We start from the raw sequence: 20,794 nt of genomic DNA, 5'->3' as shown, positions 1-20,794 counted from the left end.
ATTATTATTATTATTATTATTATTATTATTATTATTATCTTCAACCACTAACACATATCTTGATATACTAAGTCAATACAACATAAACCCTACCATTAACTCCCCAACAAGAAATGAAATACTCAATAACTCACTAACACAATCATGCGTTGTTCGTATCAACATACGGGCTCCCATCCATACATATACAGCATCAGTAATTATTGTCAAAATGGCCGATCACTACTTTGTCTCAACTTCGTTTTATTACGTTACCTACCCCCCTCTCACCACCACAAAAGTCGACAAAACTCGATCATACTAAAGAGCATTGTCGATAACCAAGTTAAAAATACAGACTGGAATTGCCTACTTAAAATAAATGATCCTGTAACATTATATAAGAATTTTCAACTAAAGTTCACAGAAATATACAAAAAAGCAACAAACCCTAAACAAACGAGGCGACAAACAGACAACAATCCATGGATAAATGACGACATACTAAATAGTATTACTGTAAAATAAAATCTATGGAAAAAACTCAAAAAGTCACCAAGTAACACACATTTACAAACCTTATACAAAATCACAAGAAATCAACTAACAACAAAAATTTGTAGGGCTAAAAGACACTACTACTTCCAAAAATTCATGGAATACAAAGACAACATGAAGCAAACATGGGCTACACTCAACGAATTAGTAACTCGAATTAGTAATTAGTAACTCAGCACAAGATTTTATTGCGAAAAGCTTCGGTCAGGACACAAAACAAGGAGACCTAGCAAACTCATTCAACCATGCCTTCACAAACAATATCACACAACTCAAAAATGACAAACTACCAACGATTACAAAAACCTACTGACACAAAGTCAACCACAGACTATGTATTTTCCACCCGGAACAAAACAGGAACTGAAAGAAGCACTCCTAAAACTAAAACCAAAGAACCCCTCCAGGAATAGACAAAATAAGACTCACAGATCTTATAACACATTTTGAACAAATAAATCCAATACTTTTGAGACTTGTGAAAATAATATTCGACACAGACATTATTCCACAACAATTAAAAGTTGCAATAATTACCTCAATATAAAAACAAGGTAAAAGAAACGGTACCCAGTCATCTCAAAAATTCTAGAAAAAATAACACACACCAGACTACAGAACTATTTAAAGAAGTACAACATCATTTCACAAAACCAATACGGCTTTCAGAAAACAAAAAGCACCACTACTTTATTAGAAGACATCGCCGACACAATAAACAAAGCTCTCGACAAAAACAAGTACGCCGTCCTTAACTGCTCGACTTAACCAAAGCATTTGATACACTCGAATATGATAAACTATACTCAACAGGTATAAGAGGGACACTGCATATATGGTTCAGGAACTACCTCTCAAACAGAACACAAGTAACAAAAATAGGTACATGTCACAGCCGGGGTATACAAATAAAACACGATGTACCTCAAGGTGCCATATTATCACCCACTCTATGCAACATATACATTAACGATGTTCATAACATGGCCATAAAAAGTCAAATATTTCAGTACGCAGATGACACTGCACTATAGCAATCCACACAGACATCAACACGGCTCTCTGCAAAGCCCAACAAGACATGAATGAAATTACAACATACGTCCACCAAAACGCAATTCTAATCAACGGCACCGAAACACAGATGTTGATAATACACAACCGAAGAATGTGCCCCGCACCACTATCGATACATTGTCACACATACCGCTGCATTAACAACAAAAATGCCTGCAAATGTCCCGAAATCAAACCTGCAGCACACGCAGAATACCTTGGTCTTTATATAGATTCCCAACTTAAATGGACAAAATATATAGAATACCTACATACCAAACTCCGGATCATCGCAGCAAAACGCTTTCAAGTTAAAGACATGATTCCATCCAACATAAAAAAAGAATCCAAATCCTATATCACGGTATCTGAGAATCTCTACTCAGATACAGAAATTTGTGTCAATAGTGGTTTGGACACCTTACACGCAACAACCAATATCTGACCAAAACATGGCGACACATGGAATCCTGAGCATTAGAAACCTGAAACACTATATGACATTAACAAGGAATTACTTCAACATCACCTATCGAAAAAACAGAGACACATATCGTAACACACGACCTACAACAACCCTCTACATCCGTACACCCTTCAACAATTCATACGGTTCTTTTGTGAGATCACATCAGATACCCACGCAACTCAACAACCTACCAAGAAATTTAAAACTCATAGATAACTACAGAACATTAAAAAACGAACTCTGGAAAATATACCAACAAAGTTAATACACCATTAACACTAACATACATATCGCAAATAGCCAGTATCCAATACACATCTCTTCATAAAAGCTAACCCAAGCTTCGAAGTAGGTGGGATTAACTTGCCTCATCCATCTACACGTAATCCTCGTAATCAAATGCATTGTAACAAAACAGACAGTAAATTACATAACAATAAAGAAGATACTGAAGATACTGATTATTATGTGATAATATCATTAATAAAATATTACTATGAAACATGAAAAAAATAATGTAATAAATTATTCTCCTTATTACAAAAATATGTAAATAATGAGTTTACATTGTATGTTTGTGAGAAATGGGAAATATAATATTCTAATTGCACACGTGTAAATACTGTTGTATAATCACACTTTCTCAAACTCTGAAAAAAAAATAAACTACATGTAATATTATATAACTTGTGTAACTCTGAATTGAATTATATAATTGTAAATTACAACTGTGATTGTTATTTTAAAAGATAGCAAAAAAGGCTATGTTATCATCATTATTATTGAAATTTCATTATATGCAGCACTTCGTGCTGAACCTTGTAAAATAATATACTGAATGTTACTCAAGATGATAACTGTATATATGTAAATATTTGAGAGATCAATAAAAAAATATTATTGTATGCATACGTGTTACTAACATTATTACTCTTTTTATAATTGATTCTTTATTTACATCATTTTTAAAACGTGTGCTTACATTATTTGAGAAAGGATGTCATCATCCGAGAAGGCGACATGGTACAGGACACGTGTCTACCAACATCTTAGTAGATGCTGGTAAAGAACGTGACCCCAATTCCCTAACATACTTTCTAGGCTATGGATGATACTAAGATTTTTGAACAATAAAACCAGTGTAAAAGGAGTTCTGTTGATTTCTGTTGTTTTGCATCATGCTGCAGCAAGAGTCGATTCCGACGGTGATGTCATGTCTTCACCGTCTGTGGCACTGGAACTATACGAGGGTGGTCTGAAAGGTTTTCGGCCTAACAATGAGAAAACGAATTTATAAATTCATAATTATTTTTATTTTTCAACATAATCTCCGATGAGAGTAATACATTTATTCCAGCGATGCTCCAGCGCCATTATCCCGTCCCTGTAGTGGCTCTCGGTAATATCTACAAAATATCCTTCTACAGCTGCAATCACCTCTTGATTAAGAAAAATACTTACTGGCGAGGAAGAGTTTTAGTTTTGGGAAAAGATAGAAGTCAGAGGTAGCTAAATCTATGGGGAATAGGGCCGATGTTCTAACAATTCATAGTGCAGATCCCTTAATTTTCCCATTGCTAAAACACCTTTGTGAGCAGGTGCACTTCATTGTCCTGATGAAAATTGATATTTTTCTTCTGCAAACCGGGTCGTTTCTCACGAATTTTTTCGTCTAGTCTGCTTATAAGATCGGAATAATATTCCCCGGTTATTGTTTTACAATTTTCAAGATAATTAATAAACAATAAACTTTAGCATCCCAACACACCAATGCCATGACCTTTCCTGCTGATGGAACCGACTTTGTCTTCTTTGGCGCTGAACAACCGGCTTCTGCCCACTGTTTTGACTGCTGTTTGGATTCTAGTGTATAATGGTGAATCCAAGTATCATCCATAGTAATAACTCGAAGCACAAAATCAGTTTTATTCTTGTTAAACCGCTCCAAGCACTGTTCAGAGATTTTCATGCGAGTGCGTTTCTGATCTGCTGTGAACAAGAGCGGCACCCATCTTGCGCAAAACCTTTTCATTTGCAATTCTTCATACAAAATATATCCTACACGTTCTTTTGAAATGCCTATAGTATCAGCAATTTCACGCACTTTGACTCTCCGGTCATCCAATATCGTGTCGTGCACTTGATCAGTGATTTCTGGTGTTGTTACACTTTTTGTACGTGCTTCAGGTGGATCCTTCAAGGCAGGTACGGCCACGTGTAAACTCGGCAGCCCATTTCTTAATTGTCGAAAACGAAAGAGAAGAGTGCCCATAAACTTTTATGAACTTCGAATGAATTTCTTTTGGCGTTAAACCTTCTTTCACAAAGAATTTTATAACCGCACGATACTCAAATTTACCCATTTCAAGTGAATACAGACAACACTTTTGTTTCAGACAGCTGTATAAAACAAACTACTTGATAGCATGACAATTACACATGGATGCTTATGACAAATGTACCGACTTAGAAAAGAAACATCGTGCCGTTAACGTTGCCATCTATAATCGAGGCCGAGAACTTTCAGACTCCCCACGTATGCATGAGGTGGTTTTAAGGTGTATTGTCGTATCCATATATTCTATCTGCACCCCTGAAGTGATACTGTAGTGTCTTCTGTCGAAAATATCACTTGTTCATTAGCTCAGAAGAGGGGTTGTGTGTCGAAGAACACATGCAACCACACTCTGTTCTTTTTTTCCAATACGTGTGTGTGGGGGGGGAGTTGCCTATCCCTATCTGGAGCCATCATTTATACTCCTTAACCACCACTGATCTTGAGCAACTGAAAAAAAAGCAAAACTATCGTTACCTTTACCGAACTACTGCAATTTCAACACTCTGGTTTGCAGAACATATACCATAATAGCGCATACTGCTATAAGTGTGGGCTATTATGATGAAAATCGTGTACGGTATATAAATGCGCTCGGGGTTAGACAGGATACTCTGGATGAAGGTGGAAATTCATTGTCATATCAAGAAGTGCATTCCTTTTCATTAAATAATCAGTGATTAATAGATTTGTTGATATTGTTCGAAGTTATCGGAAGCAACGATAAAAGGAGAGAATAGAAAGCCTACTATTTTTTAGATCCAGCAGTTCTGTTTCGTACTTCATTTCCGGCCAATTAAAGGAATAGAAATATCCTCTGAGAACGACTCATCAAATGTCTCAGCGTACTTAAATCCAATAAACTCGCGTAAGACTCAAAGAGAGGAATGAGAATCAAGCTAATTTTCTAAGAATTACTAACAATCGGATTTTGGGTTATCAATACTTAAATGCACTTAATAACTCACCTTCTAGATGGAACTTCTTCAGCAGCTATTTCACGTGACGACGCTGATCCTTGCCACATCAAATCTGACACCGAAAGAAAAGAAAGAAAAACCTTCAGCATTTGTTTCCCGTATCTCTGCTGAATATTTTAGCACTGGCAAACAATCTCCTATGCAGTAGGCAGCATAGCAGATTAACACATCGGAGTATGTTGTAATTAATTCCTATATGCAGTATGTCATATGAGTAGTAGTAATTCTGAACAGGTACTTATATGCAAAGAATATATTTAAAGTGTTCCATGACAAAATGACTGAATGAATAAATAAATAATCTTTAAAGGTACCTTTGGAAAGGTAACTTTGAACAAACTTCGTACTCATTTTGAAAGAATTCCTCCTATAGAATTGCTAAATTTATTAACTGACCATACTGGACAATCCATATCATTTATCAAGAATTCCACACATTTTCTTGTTGAAATCAAGGATATTCACACAGAAGAGTCGGATTTGTTAGTCAGCTTTGGCATTGTTTCCCTCTTTAGCGACATTCCATTATCTGACACTGTTAATTTACTTAGGATGATTTCCCTCTTGATGTTGTGAAGATTTTTGAATTTGCTATACAATCAGAATATTTCAGCTGGAAAAACAAAATCTATGGGCAAGTTGAAGGCACTTCCATGGGTATCCCCCTGTCTCCACTTTTAGCAAACTGTTTTTTGAACCATCTGGAAGATACCTTATTCTTATCTATTCATCTATTGGTTATGTTGATGAAGTACTTTGCTGTCTGGCCTCATTCTGAAAATGAGCCTACCACTTTCCTACGACAGATCAATTGCCTTCACCCTCGGATTAAATTCACCATGAAAAAAGAAGAAGAAAAGGCTAGTAGTTTACCATTCTTGGACATTCTTTTTACGCCCACAGTCTCTGGTAATCAATGGCAGATACATTCATCAAAAGTCTTCTTATCGTATCTCTCAACGGTGTTATCAAGTCTTTAATTAATAGAACAGAAATGTGTGCTCCTTTCCTTCAAGCTTACAACAAGAACTTCTCACTATAAAAACGTTAATGAAATTTGATGGTTACAATCCTAATAAAATCCTGCAGGTAATTGAATCCCATGTTTCAACACCTCAGAAATCTTCAACAGACCGCACGGTTCCAATCCCTATTTCTAGCATCTCAGAACTGATTGGTAAAATTTTGAAGAAGTATTACCTTATTCCCACATATTTTCCTATCGACAAAATTTCTCATCAGTTGCCATCTGCAAAAGACGAATTGTCACCTCTATCATTAGTTGGTATTTACAGGATACCATGTGAATGTAATCTAACATACTTTGAACAAACAGGCCATTTTGTGGAATTAATGAATCAGCGTTATATCGAATACATGAAACCTCAAAAATCTGGTTTGTCAATATGATGTAGTGCCTGACCAGATTTTTAAGCGCAGTATCCAATGGGATGAAGCTAATCTTCTCCACAGAAGCGGGGTTTTAATTATGAATGGCTTTTCAAAGAAAGTTGAAAAACTTTTTACATGTGTCAAATCTGAATCGGAACGATTGTCTTTCTCTCCCAAGCGTTTGGGAGATTCTTGTTTTATGTAACCATCAAAAATAGTTTTTAATTAATTATTTATTAATATTGATTTCTAGCACACGGCAACAGTTTTTCATTGGTAAACCACCGATTGCTAATGTACCTTGTATTCTCGTTTCTTTGATTATCTTGTTTCTACACACTGATGATGTACTGCTATTTTTCAGTACGAAATATCTGTACTTTTATTTCATTAAAGTTAATTACTTTGGTGGTTATCGTGCAATTTGTTGTTTAAATAACATCACAGCATTTATTATTTCGTTTAAATTAACGTCGCCTGGCTAATAAGTGGTAGCTTTTTTTTTTGAGAGAGAGAAAGTGAGCAGTCAGATGAATGTGAAATGTTTGCAGATGTTTTTCGAAACAAACCAGCCAGTCCAGTGTGGTGATGTTCATGTTTACAAACCACGCAATTACAGCAGCAGCCTTATGGAAGCACTACGCTCTTTCTGTTCACTAGTGATGGTTTGTTCCCGATTATTTCTATGAAAGGTTATTAACCACCACGTGCAACGGAAGGTCCCCATAAAAGTGTTGCTCTTTGCCATATGCTGTTATTATGATTATTATAATATTATAACAATAGTAATATTATTATTAATATTAATAATTAATTATTATTGTAATATTACCAATCAGTTCGAAACCTTCCTTGTGTGGAATTAATTTTTTAAAATACAAAAGGCTTTTAAACGTTTTGTAGATCCATTTTTTACTAATCATCCAATTGACTAAAATATGTTGCTGATTATCATCGATTGTCGCCCCAAATACTTTCTTTTGATATTGGTTTTTCTAAACGCCAATGGAAATAAAGAATAATGAAATAGCATCAAACAACACATCCCAAGTACGTAACAAAGCGTGTTACGTACTTGGGATGCTGCAGCTCTCTCCCGTGGACAACTGCATGTACCTTGTGATGTGCAAGTGCCTTCGTTTTCATATCTTGGATTACATTCTGTAAAATACAAATACAATCTTATATAAATAACCTCTCACAGCGAATGTAAAACGATCTGTGAACCCAACACGAAATTAAGTAGCTCACCTCGAAATTGACATTGGCTTCCTATAAATCCCTTTGGACAACTTCACATGCGCAAATGGACACACGTCCCTCCGTTCTGACACTCTGGTTCGCACACTGGAAGAAAATTGACATTTGTTTTGTAAAAAAAAATAAAATTAGTTTGATTTGCAGTATCTTATCGTTTTAAATTCTTGATATTTTTAAAAACCAAATTGAAATACCAGCAGAAACGGAGTGTTACTGTAATCGTTCCATGTATCTTATTATATTGTACAGAATTTCGTTTTTCAAGTCTGAGTTTTATGTGTGGAAATGAAGGAAAAAATGAATGCGAAATTGTCTTTGAGTTACTTACCAGCAATTCTGCACTGTCGTCCGGTGAATCCTGGATAACAGTCGCACTCGACACCATTGCATACTCCAAAATTATCACACGGAGGAGAGCAGTCTGAAAGTCATAATGAAGAAGTATCAGTTTTTTCATCTTATTTATTTCTTTTAACATTGGTATTCTATCTCTAGTCTGGTACTTAAGCTACTAAAACCTAGATGCAGGGATTCAACTTTTATCTTTCGTACTGCAGGAATAAACTGACAAAGATTTACAAATATCTTCTGATCATATTTTTGATAAGAAATCTGTTTAAGTATATTTATGTTTAAACAAGAACAGATCATTATAAATGACATTTAATATTTCTGTCTTTTAGCAAATGTTCGTTAGACTTCTGGTACAGAGATCGCATGATTAGTAAATAATTAGGTTTTAAAATCCTCGCGATGTCATGTAATTACGAGGCCACAGTGACTTCTCTCCTAATGTGCACGATTTCTACGTTCTTATTCTTAACATTCTTAAAACTATAAGGAAGGGTTTGTACTTAGCTTCTTTCTAATGCTTGGTCGTCAAACATCATCCTGAGTTCGATTATAGTCGCCAACTAGAGGAGAACTTTGGCGGGGTTATTTTCATTTATGATTGTTGTTCACATCTATTCGATCACTCCCCCATAGAAGGAGATAATTTTCTCCTGAAAACTTGTCCAAACGGCTACTCAGAAAATAGACTGCAGAATTCGCACGATTCCAGAAAACAATGTGAGTTTGTGTTTAGTATCTGCAGATGGCCACAGTTGTTTGCCGTATTTTCATTGTGATATCTTCAATATCACATCATATCATCAGCTGCTTAAGAATGGAAGTGGACTGTCCCCTTCCCCCAGATTTTCAAAACTTAGGGGTTTGACCCTCGAAGTTCATGAACCTATAGAACATTAGTATTACGAGTGATCTAAAAATGTTAATGAATTTTAATGCTTTATTTTTTCCATGATCTGTAAATCCTGCTACACAGAACAAACACGAAACTTTCTATAGAGCCTTTTCAGTTTCCCAATTACTGGAGCGCTGATCTCATAACCGGGAATAAAATTCATTGTCCGCCTGAAAACAGTGACAGGCATCTGAGGCCGGATTGGAACCCGCAGTCTGTTGGTTGGAGGATGTGTCAGCAACCGTACACTGACTAATAAATATGATTTTCTTAGTATCTTATAATGGATGTTTATAATGATGTTTATAATGTTTATAATGTTTAGATGTTTATAATGGTCTCTTTGCTAAGTGCTTTTCCGAGTGTCGATTGTATTGAGAAGCGATAGTTCAGATCCCGTCTGACTAAAGAAATTCATTCCAATTTTTATCGGTAAGGTCAACCATTCAATCTTAGGCAGAAATTACCTTGCCTATAAGTTTGGCTTCCAGTAAGTTCGTATTCAAACTTACCGGAAGCAAAACGGATTTTACCGGAAGGCAGTAAGTTCGTATTCGAACTTACCGCCAGCAAGGACTGTACTTCAATTAAGTACAGTTCGTGCTTGCGATTGTTAACGAGCCAAGTCACTTTAATATTTGGAATCCTTAAGTGTGTGGAACTTACCGGAAGCCAAACGAACTTACCGGAAGGCAGTAAGTTTAACTTACCGCCAGCAAGGACTATACTTCAATGAAGTACAGTCCGTGATTGCGATTGTTAATGAGCCAAGTCACTTTAATGTGGGGAATCCTTAACTGCAAGAAATCAAGCAAAGACAATCGATGACTAACTGATTTACAGGTTTTATGGAAAGCGATCAAAGGAGGGACAACACAAAGTCTTGGAACCCGGTTCTAGCTGTTTTTCTGTCTAACCGTCATCTCAGTATTAGATGAAGCATTCGAATCTTATTTATTTAAGATGTTTGCTTTGTCAAGATTCATCTCTGTCCCAATAATCAATAGAAGATGAAATTCGTATAAATCTCTTGGAGAGAGAAAATAAATTATAATATAAATATTAATAAAAAAAAAGAATAATAAATAAATAAATAAATGAATAATATTATACTCTCCTAAAAGAAATTAATTACTTACAACGATTTTCACAGGAAATGCCATGATATCCTATAGCACAGTCACATCTACCACCCACAAGGCACCTCCCACCGTTGTAACATTTAACTTCGCACACTGTAAAACAAAACTCTGTTGTGGTGAAATCTCTCCGAAGGCAACATCAAAGAAAGATACGTAAAGCAATATCGGGATTCTCCTTCCTTATTGAATAACATGACTTGAGTAATGTTGGGTAGTCCAACCACCAACGATTAACCGTAACGATGTTCTAGAGATATTTCCATTCTATGTCGAGCCTTCAATGAATAGCAGTTGCACAGATCTCAAATTACAACTATGACATTGGAAGACGTTTATATGTATCCCCCCCCCTTTGGTTTTTAAAATAAGATCCTGCCTACGGAAATTATTAAACTTATAGAACCTTAGTATTATGGGCAGCCAAAATTAGATTATATTCTCAAGAAACTGTGCTGTAGTGACCCAAAATAAAACTTTTCAAGTCATGTCAAGACTCCAATAAGCAGGGTGCAGGTGGTTTAACAGAAAGAAATTAGTCAAATTCATTTAATTATTGATTTATGTATAAAATTTGAAAAGGGAATATACTCACTATTCAAACCGTATTCAGTTATCGATCTTGGCACTCTCGAAGTCCTAAAAAGTTCCGTCAAAAATTGAATCAACAGAAACAAATTTCATATATATATATATATATATATATATATGTATGAGTTCATTATATATAATGAATTGGTTTCTTGGAAGCTACATTGTGATTGGTCAGTGAATTTTTAGTTCATGTAAAAGTGATAGTTTTGATCTGGTCTATTGTGGTTTTCCATTATTGTTTTATAATATATTAGTGTAGATTTTCGTGTTTGTAGTATATTTAGTGTTTTATACCATATTTTTTATTACGATATCGCAATGATAAATATAGTTCAAAATAGCGCCGAAACACACACAAGGATCGTCACGCTAAGAAGGGCAGCGAAGTCGAGAACAAGAAAGCTTGCCCGCTAAGGAGATTATTAGAGCCATTAACTTAACTAAAGATAAGTTCAGTATGAGAGAGGACATGAAAGGGTTGTTGGAAGAGGCGAGAGAGAAGTGTGAGAAAGTGAAAATCGTCAGTATTTTACCTCGATATGATAAAAATGAATTAAGAAGAATGGATATGATGGCAAGCGATTCGATGAGTAGGCTGTGTAGAAGGAATGGAATCTTAGTTTTTGGATGCGTGGAGTAAGTTTGATGGAAGATTGGATTTGTATAAGAGGGACGGCCTGCATCTAAATGCGTTTGGTATCAGGAGTCTAGAAAAACTAATAACTGGTATGAGACCTGACACAGAGGCTCAGGGAAACTAAATTATAAAGGGAGGAATGGTGTGAATGTGAGTGTAATAGCGACAATGTTATATAACTGTGTTAATGACGGGAATGGCTTCGAGGAGAGAACGATTTCGACTTTGTGTTCGCCCGGTTCGGACCCATTAAATGTGTGCAAAGTCTGCATACATAAGACACTAGAAAAGAACAGATATCTGCAAGTTTTGTAACTGTGTCATGCAGAGTGCTGACAAGAGTGAATAAAAGTACATTCAAGTAGATAATTATGTCTATTCAGAATGCTAGGAACATCAGAAACAAAGGGGTAGAGTTTGTTGCCTTAGTCAATATGTTGGAATCTTATACAGGGTGTCCCAAAAGTGTTGCCAACGAGAAAAAAAAAGAGAGCGTGATAGCTGACAGTTCAGGGTTATTAAAAATGGAACGCTACATTTTTAATAACATTTTTAAAGAACAACGCATTGTCATTGTTGAGCAATATTTTAAAAATAATGAAGGTTTGGCAGCTACAGTTCGCAATTTTCGTACAAAATATGGTCGGAATAGTGATTTAACTTCATCAACTGTGAAAAGATTAATTAAAAAATTCAAGGAAACTGGATCAATTAGTGATCTTATACACTCTGGCCGTCCTTCAACAAGTCGTTCAACAGAAAACATCGAAGCGGTTCGTGAGAGTGTTGCTGAGAGTCCAGGAACATCAATTCGGCACCGTGGTCTTGAATTGGGTATTTCGAGAAGCTCTTTACAGCGTATTCTCACGAAAGATTTGCATCTTTATGCTTACAAAGTTCAATTGACTCAATAACTGAAGCCTTCTGACCACACACAGCGAAGAGAGTTCGTTGAATGGATTATGGAACAACAAGAAGTGGATGCTTATTTTTCGAACAAAATCGCCTTCAGCGATAAGGCTCATTTTCATCTTGATGGCTTCGTTAATCGACAAAATTGTCGCATTTGGGGTTCAGAAAATCCACGCGTGATTGTTGAGAAACAAATGCATCCACAACGTGTCACTGTTTTTGGTGCGGATTTTGGGTTGGAGGCATCATCGGTCCATTCTTCTTCGAAAATGCGGCTGGTAAGGCAATAACAGTTAATGGTGCTCGCTATCGCGACATGATAATCCAGTTTTTTTGTGCCTAAATTGCAAGATATGGATGTGGAAGACATGTGGTTTCAACAAGACGGTGCCGCATGCCATACAGCCCGAGAAACAATTCAATTACTGCATGAGTCATTTCCCGGTCGTGTAATTTCCCGTTTTGGTGATCAGAATTGGCCGCCCAGATCACGTGACTTAACGCCGTTGGACTTTTTTCTTTGGGTTTTTTTGCGGTCTAAGGTTTATGCCAACAAGCCCACGACCACCCACGCCTTGAAGGAGGAAATTGTGCGCTGTATCAACGAAATTCAGCCGCATTTATGCAAAATGGTCATGGAAAATTTCGACAAAAGAGTGAGTTTGTGCTAGTAAAACCGTGGAGGCCATTTACCCGATATGCTATTCCTTGCATAACCCTATACTGTATACTTTATGAATCAATAAGAAAATACAATTTTTAATTAAAAACCTGTCGTTTCTATCAAAATTACTTCTTGCGCGAATTTTGGGACACCCTGTATTTGTAGGAATTAATGAGACTTCGTATAGAGTGTAAAAGGTACAGTAATTTTACGAAGGATAGACAGGAAAGGAGAGGAGGTGGCGTGCAGCTAATGATATCATATGACTTGAATCCAGTTAGAGTTGAGACCTTGTAGTGCTACTACTAACAGTATTTCATATGGCAGTGAATTTGAAGCCATCTAGTGTGGGGTGGAATGTAACAAGATCAATTACATAGTGGGGTGTTGCTACAGACCCTGGTGGATCGGTGCTAGTGATGAAGAAATACATCAAAAAATAAATACGATGGGTGCGAAAAGAGTAATCATAATGGGAGAATTTAATTACCCACATTTTGATTGTGTAGCAGTAAAATCTCATGAGAAGAGTGAAACTGAATTTACTGAGCTGTTTCGAGACAACTTCCTCAAGCAGCATGTGACAGAAGGAACTCGAGGTCAAACAGTGTTAGATTTGATTATAGTGTCAGGGGGGGCATTTCAGTTAAAGATATGACTATTCTGCCTCCGGTTGGTGACAGTGATCATGCGCTACTCACTTGGGAAGTGACTAGGTTTGTGAATTCATATTAATTCGCCCGTTCAACGGGTAACTTAAATAAGAATCAAGGCCTAATCTTATTTAATCAGATATATGGAAAACTCTAATCAGATCATTTAACCAAAAAGAAATGAAACCTTTCATGAAAATTACATTAAATATCTCAACAAATAAAACGTTGCGCTTGCGACACGCGTATTATATCATAACTTACCTGAAGCAAAACGGACACAGTGATAACTTTATATAATTTTTAGAATTGTCGGTTAGTTTCCTAGTTTTTGTTACTTTCTATTGGTTACCAGTGTATTCCTTTGAAAATGCTGACAGATATCAGTCAGTGAAACGTTGGATATTAAACTAATATTTTCTTGACTAACATACATAATTAAGTCTTTAATTTATTAGGTTTATGAATGTTCCATTCATAAAAGGTTACATGGTGAAAGAATAAAGCAGGAAATTATGACCAACTGAGGAGTATACTGAGCTCACTGGAATGGAAACGGTTTTCGGATAGGAGAAATATCGACAGTGCATGGGAAGAATTTGAAAATACTAAAATCATGCAATATCAGAATGTAGGGTAATAATAGTCAGGACTCAATAATACCTACAATTTGAGGTCCCCACATATTAATTACGGCAACAAACTTTACCCCTTTGTTTGTGATACTCCTAGCATTCGTGTACAGACATAATACTATACTTGCATCTTCTTTTGTATACTCTTGTCTGCAGTCTGCATGATACAGTTGGATATCTTGCAGATCTCTCTTCTTTGGATATCTTTGCATACGTTTGATGAATCCCAACGGGATGAACATAAAGTCGATTACTAGAATCAAGAGCGATGATTTTATCTGTCATTTGTAAAGAGCTTTAAAGATGACAAATGAAATTAAGATGATTTTCATTCATGTCCACTGTGAGATTCTAACCTGAAGTTCGTCTGGTAGAGAGAGGGAGAGAAAGAGAGAGAGCGAGAGAGAGAGAGAGAGAGAGGGGGGGGGGCGAAGATGCTATCCTAGGGTATTAACATATTCTGGTGAGAGATTTCATTTCTGACTTCCTTCGTTCTCTCTTATATCAGCTGGACTATTATTGTGAAACGTAGAGCGAGCTGTAAATTTTTTAATTATCCAACAGAAGGCATACAATGATATTCAACGTTATAATGTTCCAAGGTGGATCACACTCTAAAATGGCATAGTCACTTAACAAATAGGAAAGAAAATAGACGTTTAATAACAAAATAACTAAATAAAATAAAAGATTGAAATGAGTATAGATTTCCCTTTCCTATTTTGTTTAGGACATATTGAGAAGCTTACGCTTCAGACAACTAATATTAAGTCTCTAGTTTGATTAGGGTTCAAATAAGTAATATACCAACTAGAAAAAAAACGAGAAAATATTAACGAAACCTTAGTTGTATTATAAATAAATATATTTGACGCCCTTTTATCCCTATTCTTAAGGATAAGTAGCAGATGTTCATTTTACCTGTCTGATAGCGCAGCCCAAGGTTATCAATGATTTCATTGGCATCCAAAGGAAGAAAGTACGTCTGGTCATCTCGTCTTCCAAAGAAGCATATATATTATTGTATAAAACACTATCAGTCTACTGTCTATTTTCTGGAAATCTTCTTCAAGTGCATCCCCTAGAAGGAGGTTGACAACCACATCACGGAACTTTTTTTCTTTCTTTTGCTGCTCTGGAAAATTTAGGGTAATTCAAGCCAGTTCAGTCCATAATGTCTTCCAACCACATTCTCCTGGGTCTACCTCTCATTCTTTTTTCATCCAGTTTCCGTTTTAATATTAATTTCTGAATGCCTTCTTGTCTGGTTAGTTGTCCAAAGTTTTCGCTCTTTAATTATTTTCATTAATGTTCTTTTCATTTTGCCTTTCTTTAAAACAACTAGGTTTTTCATTTTCTCCGTCCATGGTATTTTCAACATTCTTCTGATGGTCCACATTTCGAAAGCTTCTAATTTTTTTCTCTGCTTCTTTATTTAGAGTCCACGTTTCACTGTTGTATAGAAGGCTTCACCAGATGTAGCATTTATTAATCCTTATCTTGTGTCTATGTTAATGTCTCTGGATGTTAGAACAGTTTTCATATCAGTAAAGGCTTTTCTTGCTATGTCTATTCTTCTTCCTATTTCTTTAAGGGAATTTCTTCTGTCTGCAAACATTTGTCCCAAATATATAAAAGACTGAACTCGTTCAAGTTTCTTTTGGTTAAGAGTTATGTTGAGTTTCTTATTTATTGGTTCTTTTGATATAATCATGCACTTTGTTTTCTTTAGGCTAATAATTAACCCTATGTCTGAGTTTCTGTTGTAAATTTCTGTGACTAGGTTTTGAAGAATTATTTTCAGATTCATCCATAAGGACTGTGTCATCTGCATACCTCAAGTTGTTGAAGTTCCTACTCCCCGACTTTTACACCCTTCAATTCTGCAATATCTTTAAACACCTGCTCACTATATATGTTATACAGGAAGGGTGATAAGACACATCATTTTCTTACTCCTTTTTTGATTTGAAAGTTTGCAGAATTTACATTTTCATATCTTATTGAGGCCATTTGACTCCAGTATATACTTGTAATTATGCGTAGACCGTTTCCTTTTAACCCATTATTCTGTAGGATATGTATTAATTTCTTGTGATATATTGAATCAAATGCTTTGATGTAATCAATAAAACAAGATACGTGGGTTGTTTGAAAAATTTGGCAAAATTGCAATAGATGGCGACACAATTCGTTCATTCATACCAGCGAATATTCGTTCACTGATAAAATTGCACTTAATGGACGGCCTCGCAGATCAAAGCCGAGTTAGATGCAGTTCATGGAGACTCTGCATTAAAGACTATGTATTTTTGGATAATGAGTTTACGAAGGAAATGATTGATAAAATTCATGGTATCGTTATCGAAGACCGCCGAGTGAAAGTGCGTTAAATTGCTGAGATTGTAGGCATCTCAACTGAACGGGTGTATAATATCCTTTACAAAAAATTGCACAGGAAAAATCTCTGTGCGCGATGGTTGCCGCGATTGTTGACTGTCGATCAAAAATGCATGCGAAAAGATATTTAAACGCAGTGTTTGGCGATGTTTTAATCGCAATTCGCAAGATGTTTGGCATGGATTCGTGACTGTAGAAGAAACTTGGATCCACCACTACACACCAGAGTCCAAGCAGAAGTCACAACAGTGGACAATACCTGGTGAAAGAGCACCGAAAAAAGCGAAGATCGTTTTGTCAGCTGGGAAGGTGATGGCCACTGCTTTTTGGGATTCCCAAGGAATTATCATGATAGATTATTTGGAACAAGAGTAAGACAATAACAGGAGTCTATTATGCGTCATTGCTGTACCGTTTAAAAGAAGAACTGAAGAAAGAAACGGCCAAGATTGGCGCACAAAAATGTGCTCATTCATCAAGACGATGCACCGTCCTACACATCGGCCATCGCAATGGCAATAATGCATGAATTGATGTTCGAATTGGTTCCACATCCACCATATTCTCTGGACCTGGCCCCGTGTGACTTCTTCTTGTTCGCAAACTTAAAAATTGGGCTCGGTGGGAAAAACGTTTCTTGGAACGAGGATGTCACGAAGGCTGTCAATGACTATTTTGCGCAATTTGACTAATCCTACTTTTTAGATTGGATGAAAAATTAGAAACTCACTGCACCAAATGTGTAGACCTCGACGGAGACTATGTTGAGAAATAAAGGTGATTGTGTCCAAAAAAAATTTGATTTACTTACTTTTTTTTTACCAAACCATTCAAACAACTCTCGTATATGCTTTTCCGGTTATCAAGAAATCTTTCACATAATGTTTTCAAATTGAAAATTCCTTTTCTTGTACCTTTGTCTTTCTGAAAACCTGATTGAATGTCTTCTATTTCTACTGACAAAGTGCATTTTATTCTTTCTAGGATTATTCTCAGTAGTAATTTTGAACATAGCTTGCGAAACGTATTAGTCTATATTCTGAACATTCAAATGTTCTTGGAATTTTGGAAATACTGACAAAGATGGATTTCCTTAGATCATCAGGAATGTATCCTGTTTCATAGATGTTATTAGAATATTCTTTAGGTCCTTAATTGTGTTTTCATTTACTTTCTTTAACAATTCGATAGGGATCTCATCAGAGCTTGGTGTTTTACTTGTTTTCATTTGACTTAGAGAGTATTCTTTTTTCATCGTATGTAATTGGTTCACCATCCATATTTTGTATATCTGGTGCGTCTGTGCGATCAGAGTCAAACAGTTCGTTTCCATATTCTTTCCATATTTTTATGATATCATGTGACTCTAGTAGTATGTTTAAATTTTGATTTTTTATACAAAGATTATGGTTGAAATTTTTCGTTTTATTTGTCAGAGCTTGGATTGACTTCTGCATTTCTTTACTATTGTAAAGAAATGCAGTTTTTCTTATTGTGTTTCTTGTCCAATTCGTCTAATTCTCTACATTTTTCATTTAATCACTTGTCTCTAGCCTTCCTGCATTCATTTTTTATAATTTTATCAGTATTCTGTTGTGTACGTTTCTTTTTTTCGTCTTTCATTCATGAGTTCTAGTATTGATTCAGTCATCCAGGGTTTTTTCTTATTGTATTTAATTTTTGGAATAACCTAGTTAGCTGTCTTATATATTGGACTTTTAAAATTTGACCATCTGTATTCAAAATCCTCTGTGTTACAAAATATATTGTCTTCTGTTTTATATCCTACATGATCTAAGTTTTTCCTAATTTCTGAGTTAAACAGCATTATGTTGTCAGGCATATTCAGAGCTGTCAAGTGTTTCAGTATGATTGTTTTTAGAAATGTTTTTTTAGTTTAATTTTTAAAATGTACACAACAGGGTTATGGTCGAATCTATATCAGCACGTGGGTATGTTTTAATGTTGGTGATATTATATGTTTATATCTATTATTTATCATTATGAAGTCTATTTGATTTCTTATTGAGTTATCTGGGTTTGTCCAAGTATATAGTCTGCGCTTCGGATGCTGAGAGAAAGTATTTATTATAGGTGGGTTGTTTTGAATGCAGAAGTGTCAGAAGTGTATCATTCTCTCACCTCTTTCATTTCTTTCACCCGATCCAAATTTTCCATCAACTGGATTTTCTTCCTCTTCTCCAACCTTTGCATTGAGATCACCCATCAGTATGAGTATCTCATTTGATTTTACATATTCTATAGATTTCTGTAAGGTATTATAAAAATATTCTCTTTCTTCATCATTTTGAGTCATCGTAGTTGCATAAACCTCGATGATTGTGATGTTAAAAGGCTTTGCGGCTAATTTAATAAGAATCATTCTTTCACTCATGGACCACAGCCCCATTACACATTTAAAGATGTCTTTCTTAATCATGAAACCATCCACCAGAATATACAAATGTAAAGCCATCTTTTTCCAGTTTCACTACGGCCATCTTGTTTCACTAATTCCCATCACAGCAACTTTAAGTGTTTTCATTTCCTGTATAAGGTTATCAAAATTCCCCAGTTTATATAATGTCCTAACATCGCCAGAGCCCGTGTAGTCAGCCATTTCTCAAGGTTCCTCTCTAAGCCTTCACGGCTACCGTATCGGTCCGAGGCACACGAAGTCCCCACCGTCCTTCACCGTACAAAGCAATTCTCTACTTTATGCAGCTTCCACCCTCCACGATGTGGACACGGGGTTGGACTTTGGAGGGTTTATTTCTGGAAATAATGGGTTGAAAAACCCGAGTGCTCAGGGGAGAAGCGCCCCCCCTAAAAAAAGACACTTTCTAGTGTCAGAGATCATATCACTCAGGAATGTGAAAATAAGTCCTAAAACGATCCTCTAGTCTAAAATTTATGTGAAATAATGTCTCTTCTGGTAAGGCTCGTTTTCACACACCACACAGTCATCTTGTATTAGATTGTCATGATATCTTCTGCACCATCTTGTGAGTACATACAGCTAAATAATGATACCTGTAAGAGAAGTGAATGAGAACTCACACACACACACACACACGCGCGCGCGCGCGCGCGCGCGCGTGCGTGTGTGTGCGCTCGCGAAATCAACAAAAACTGTAGTCAGAGAAGGGGAGCAACGGGTGTCGTGTAAATATCAAATGCGGTCTGTTAGCAAAGTCACGTTCTGAAGTTTTTGAGCGTAACATTTTAATCTGCGATTGAAGACTGGCAAACCACTGTTCAAACACACAAAGTGTATTACATATGAGCACATTGTATGTACAAAGGCTTTTCTTATTCACCTGAACATAATTTTGCAAATAAAAGCCATAAAAGTCAAATAAAAGGAGAGCGGGAGAGAAGGATTTGCCTTCAACTGAAAAAAAAAAAAAAAAAAAACGGGGGCGGTCAATGCTCGTCATGCTATGTGAGGAATCTTTACGTGACCTTTTTAAGTGACGGCAAATTGGCTGGTAGGTTTTTGCAGCAAGTGCAGCGAAGCAAAAATGCAGGAGGTTTTTTAATAATAATAATCATTATAATTATAATTATATTAATTATTATTATTATTACCTGACAATGGAATAATTATAATAATAAACTATCGCCTAAATAGTACTAGCTTAAAGTAGGGAAGTTTATTCTCTTTCTTCCATAACTTTGGTCAAACATTTTTATATTTTACTCATTACTGTAAGAGACGTAATTAAAAACGTGTTTTCAGTTATACTCACATTTTACGCCGAGATTCGACGAATCCTATTTGGAAACATGCACAGAGCAAAGAAAAAACACCAAAGTAGACCCACGACATTTCGAAGAGAGAAAATCTGTTTCTAACGACGAGATATTTGATACTGCCTCCCT

The 20,794-nt window shown here is 35.9% G+C and overlaps 1 protein-coding gene across 3 annotated transcripts in view; it reads right to left on the bottom strand.

Moving 5' to 3' along the window:
* LOC150109782 (uncharacterized) overlaps positions 1–20,794 on the bottom strand; it is a 30,614-nt gene extending 9,820 nt beyond the window's left edge. Inside the window, exons 1-5 of one of the 3 annotated variants that reach the window (XM_090410566.1) lie at positions 20,662–20,794; positions 10,415–10,510; positions 8,358–8,450; positions 8,021–8,116; positions 5,366–5,429 (exon numbers count right to left, since the gene is read on the bottom strand). In XM_090410566.1, coding sequence (XP_090266692.1) covers positions 5,366–5,424 — 59 coding nt within the window. In that variant the 5' untranslated portion in view covers positions 5,425–5,429; positions 8,021–8,116; positions 8,358–8,450; positions 10,415–10,510; positions 20,662–20,794. The remainder of the gene's footprint in view (positions 1–5,365; positions 5,430–8,020; positions 8,117–8,357; positions 8,451–10,414; positions 10,511–20,661) is intronic. The other 2 variants (XM_090410396.1, XM_090410478.1) reach the window with 2 other exon arrangements.

Source organism: Typopeltis vanoorti, chromosome 1 (assembly GCF_054136105.1).
Source record: "Typopeltis vanoorti isolate ZY-2024b chromosome 1, IOZ_Tvanoo_1.0, whole genome shotgun sequence".
In the NCBI taxonomy this organism is placed as follows: Eukaryota; Metazoa; Arthropoda; class Arachnida; order Uropygi; family Thelyphonidae; genus Typopeltis; species Typopeltis vanoorti.
Note: the sequence above shows the minus strand (reverse complement) of the source record. Positions and strands in the feature narration are given on the sequence as shown.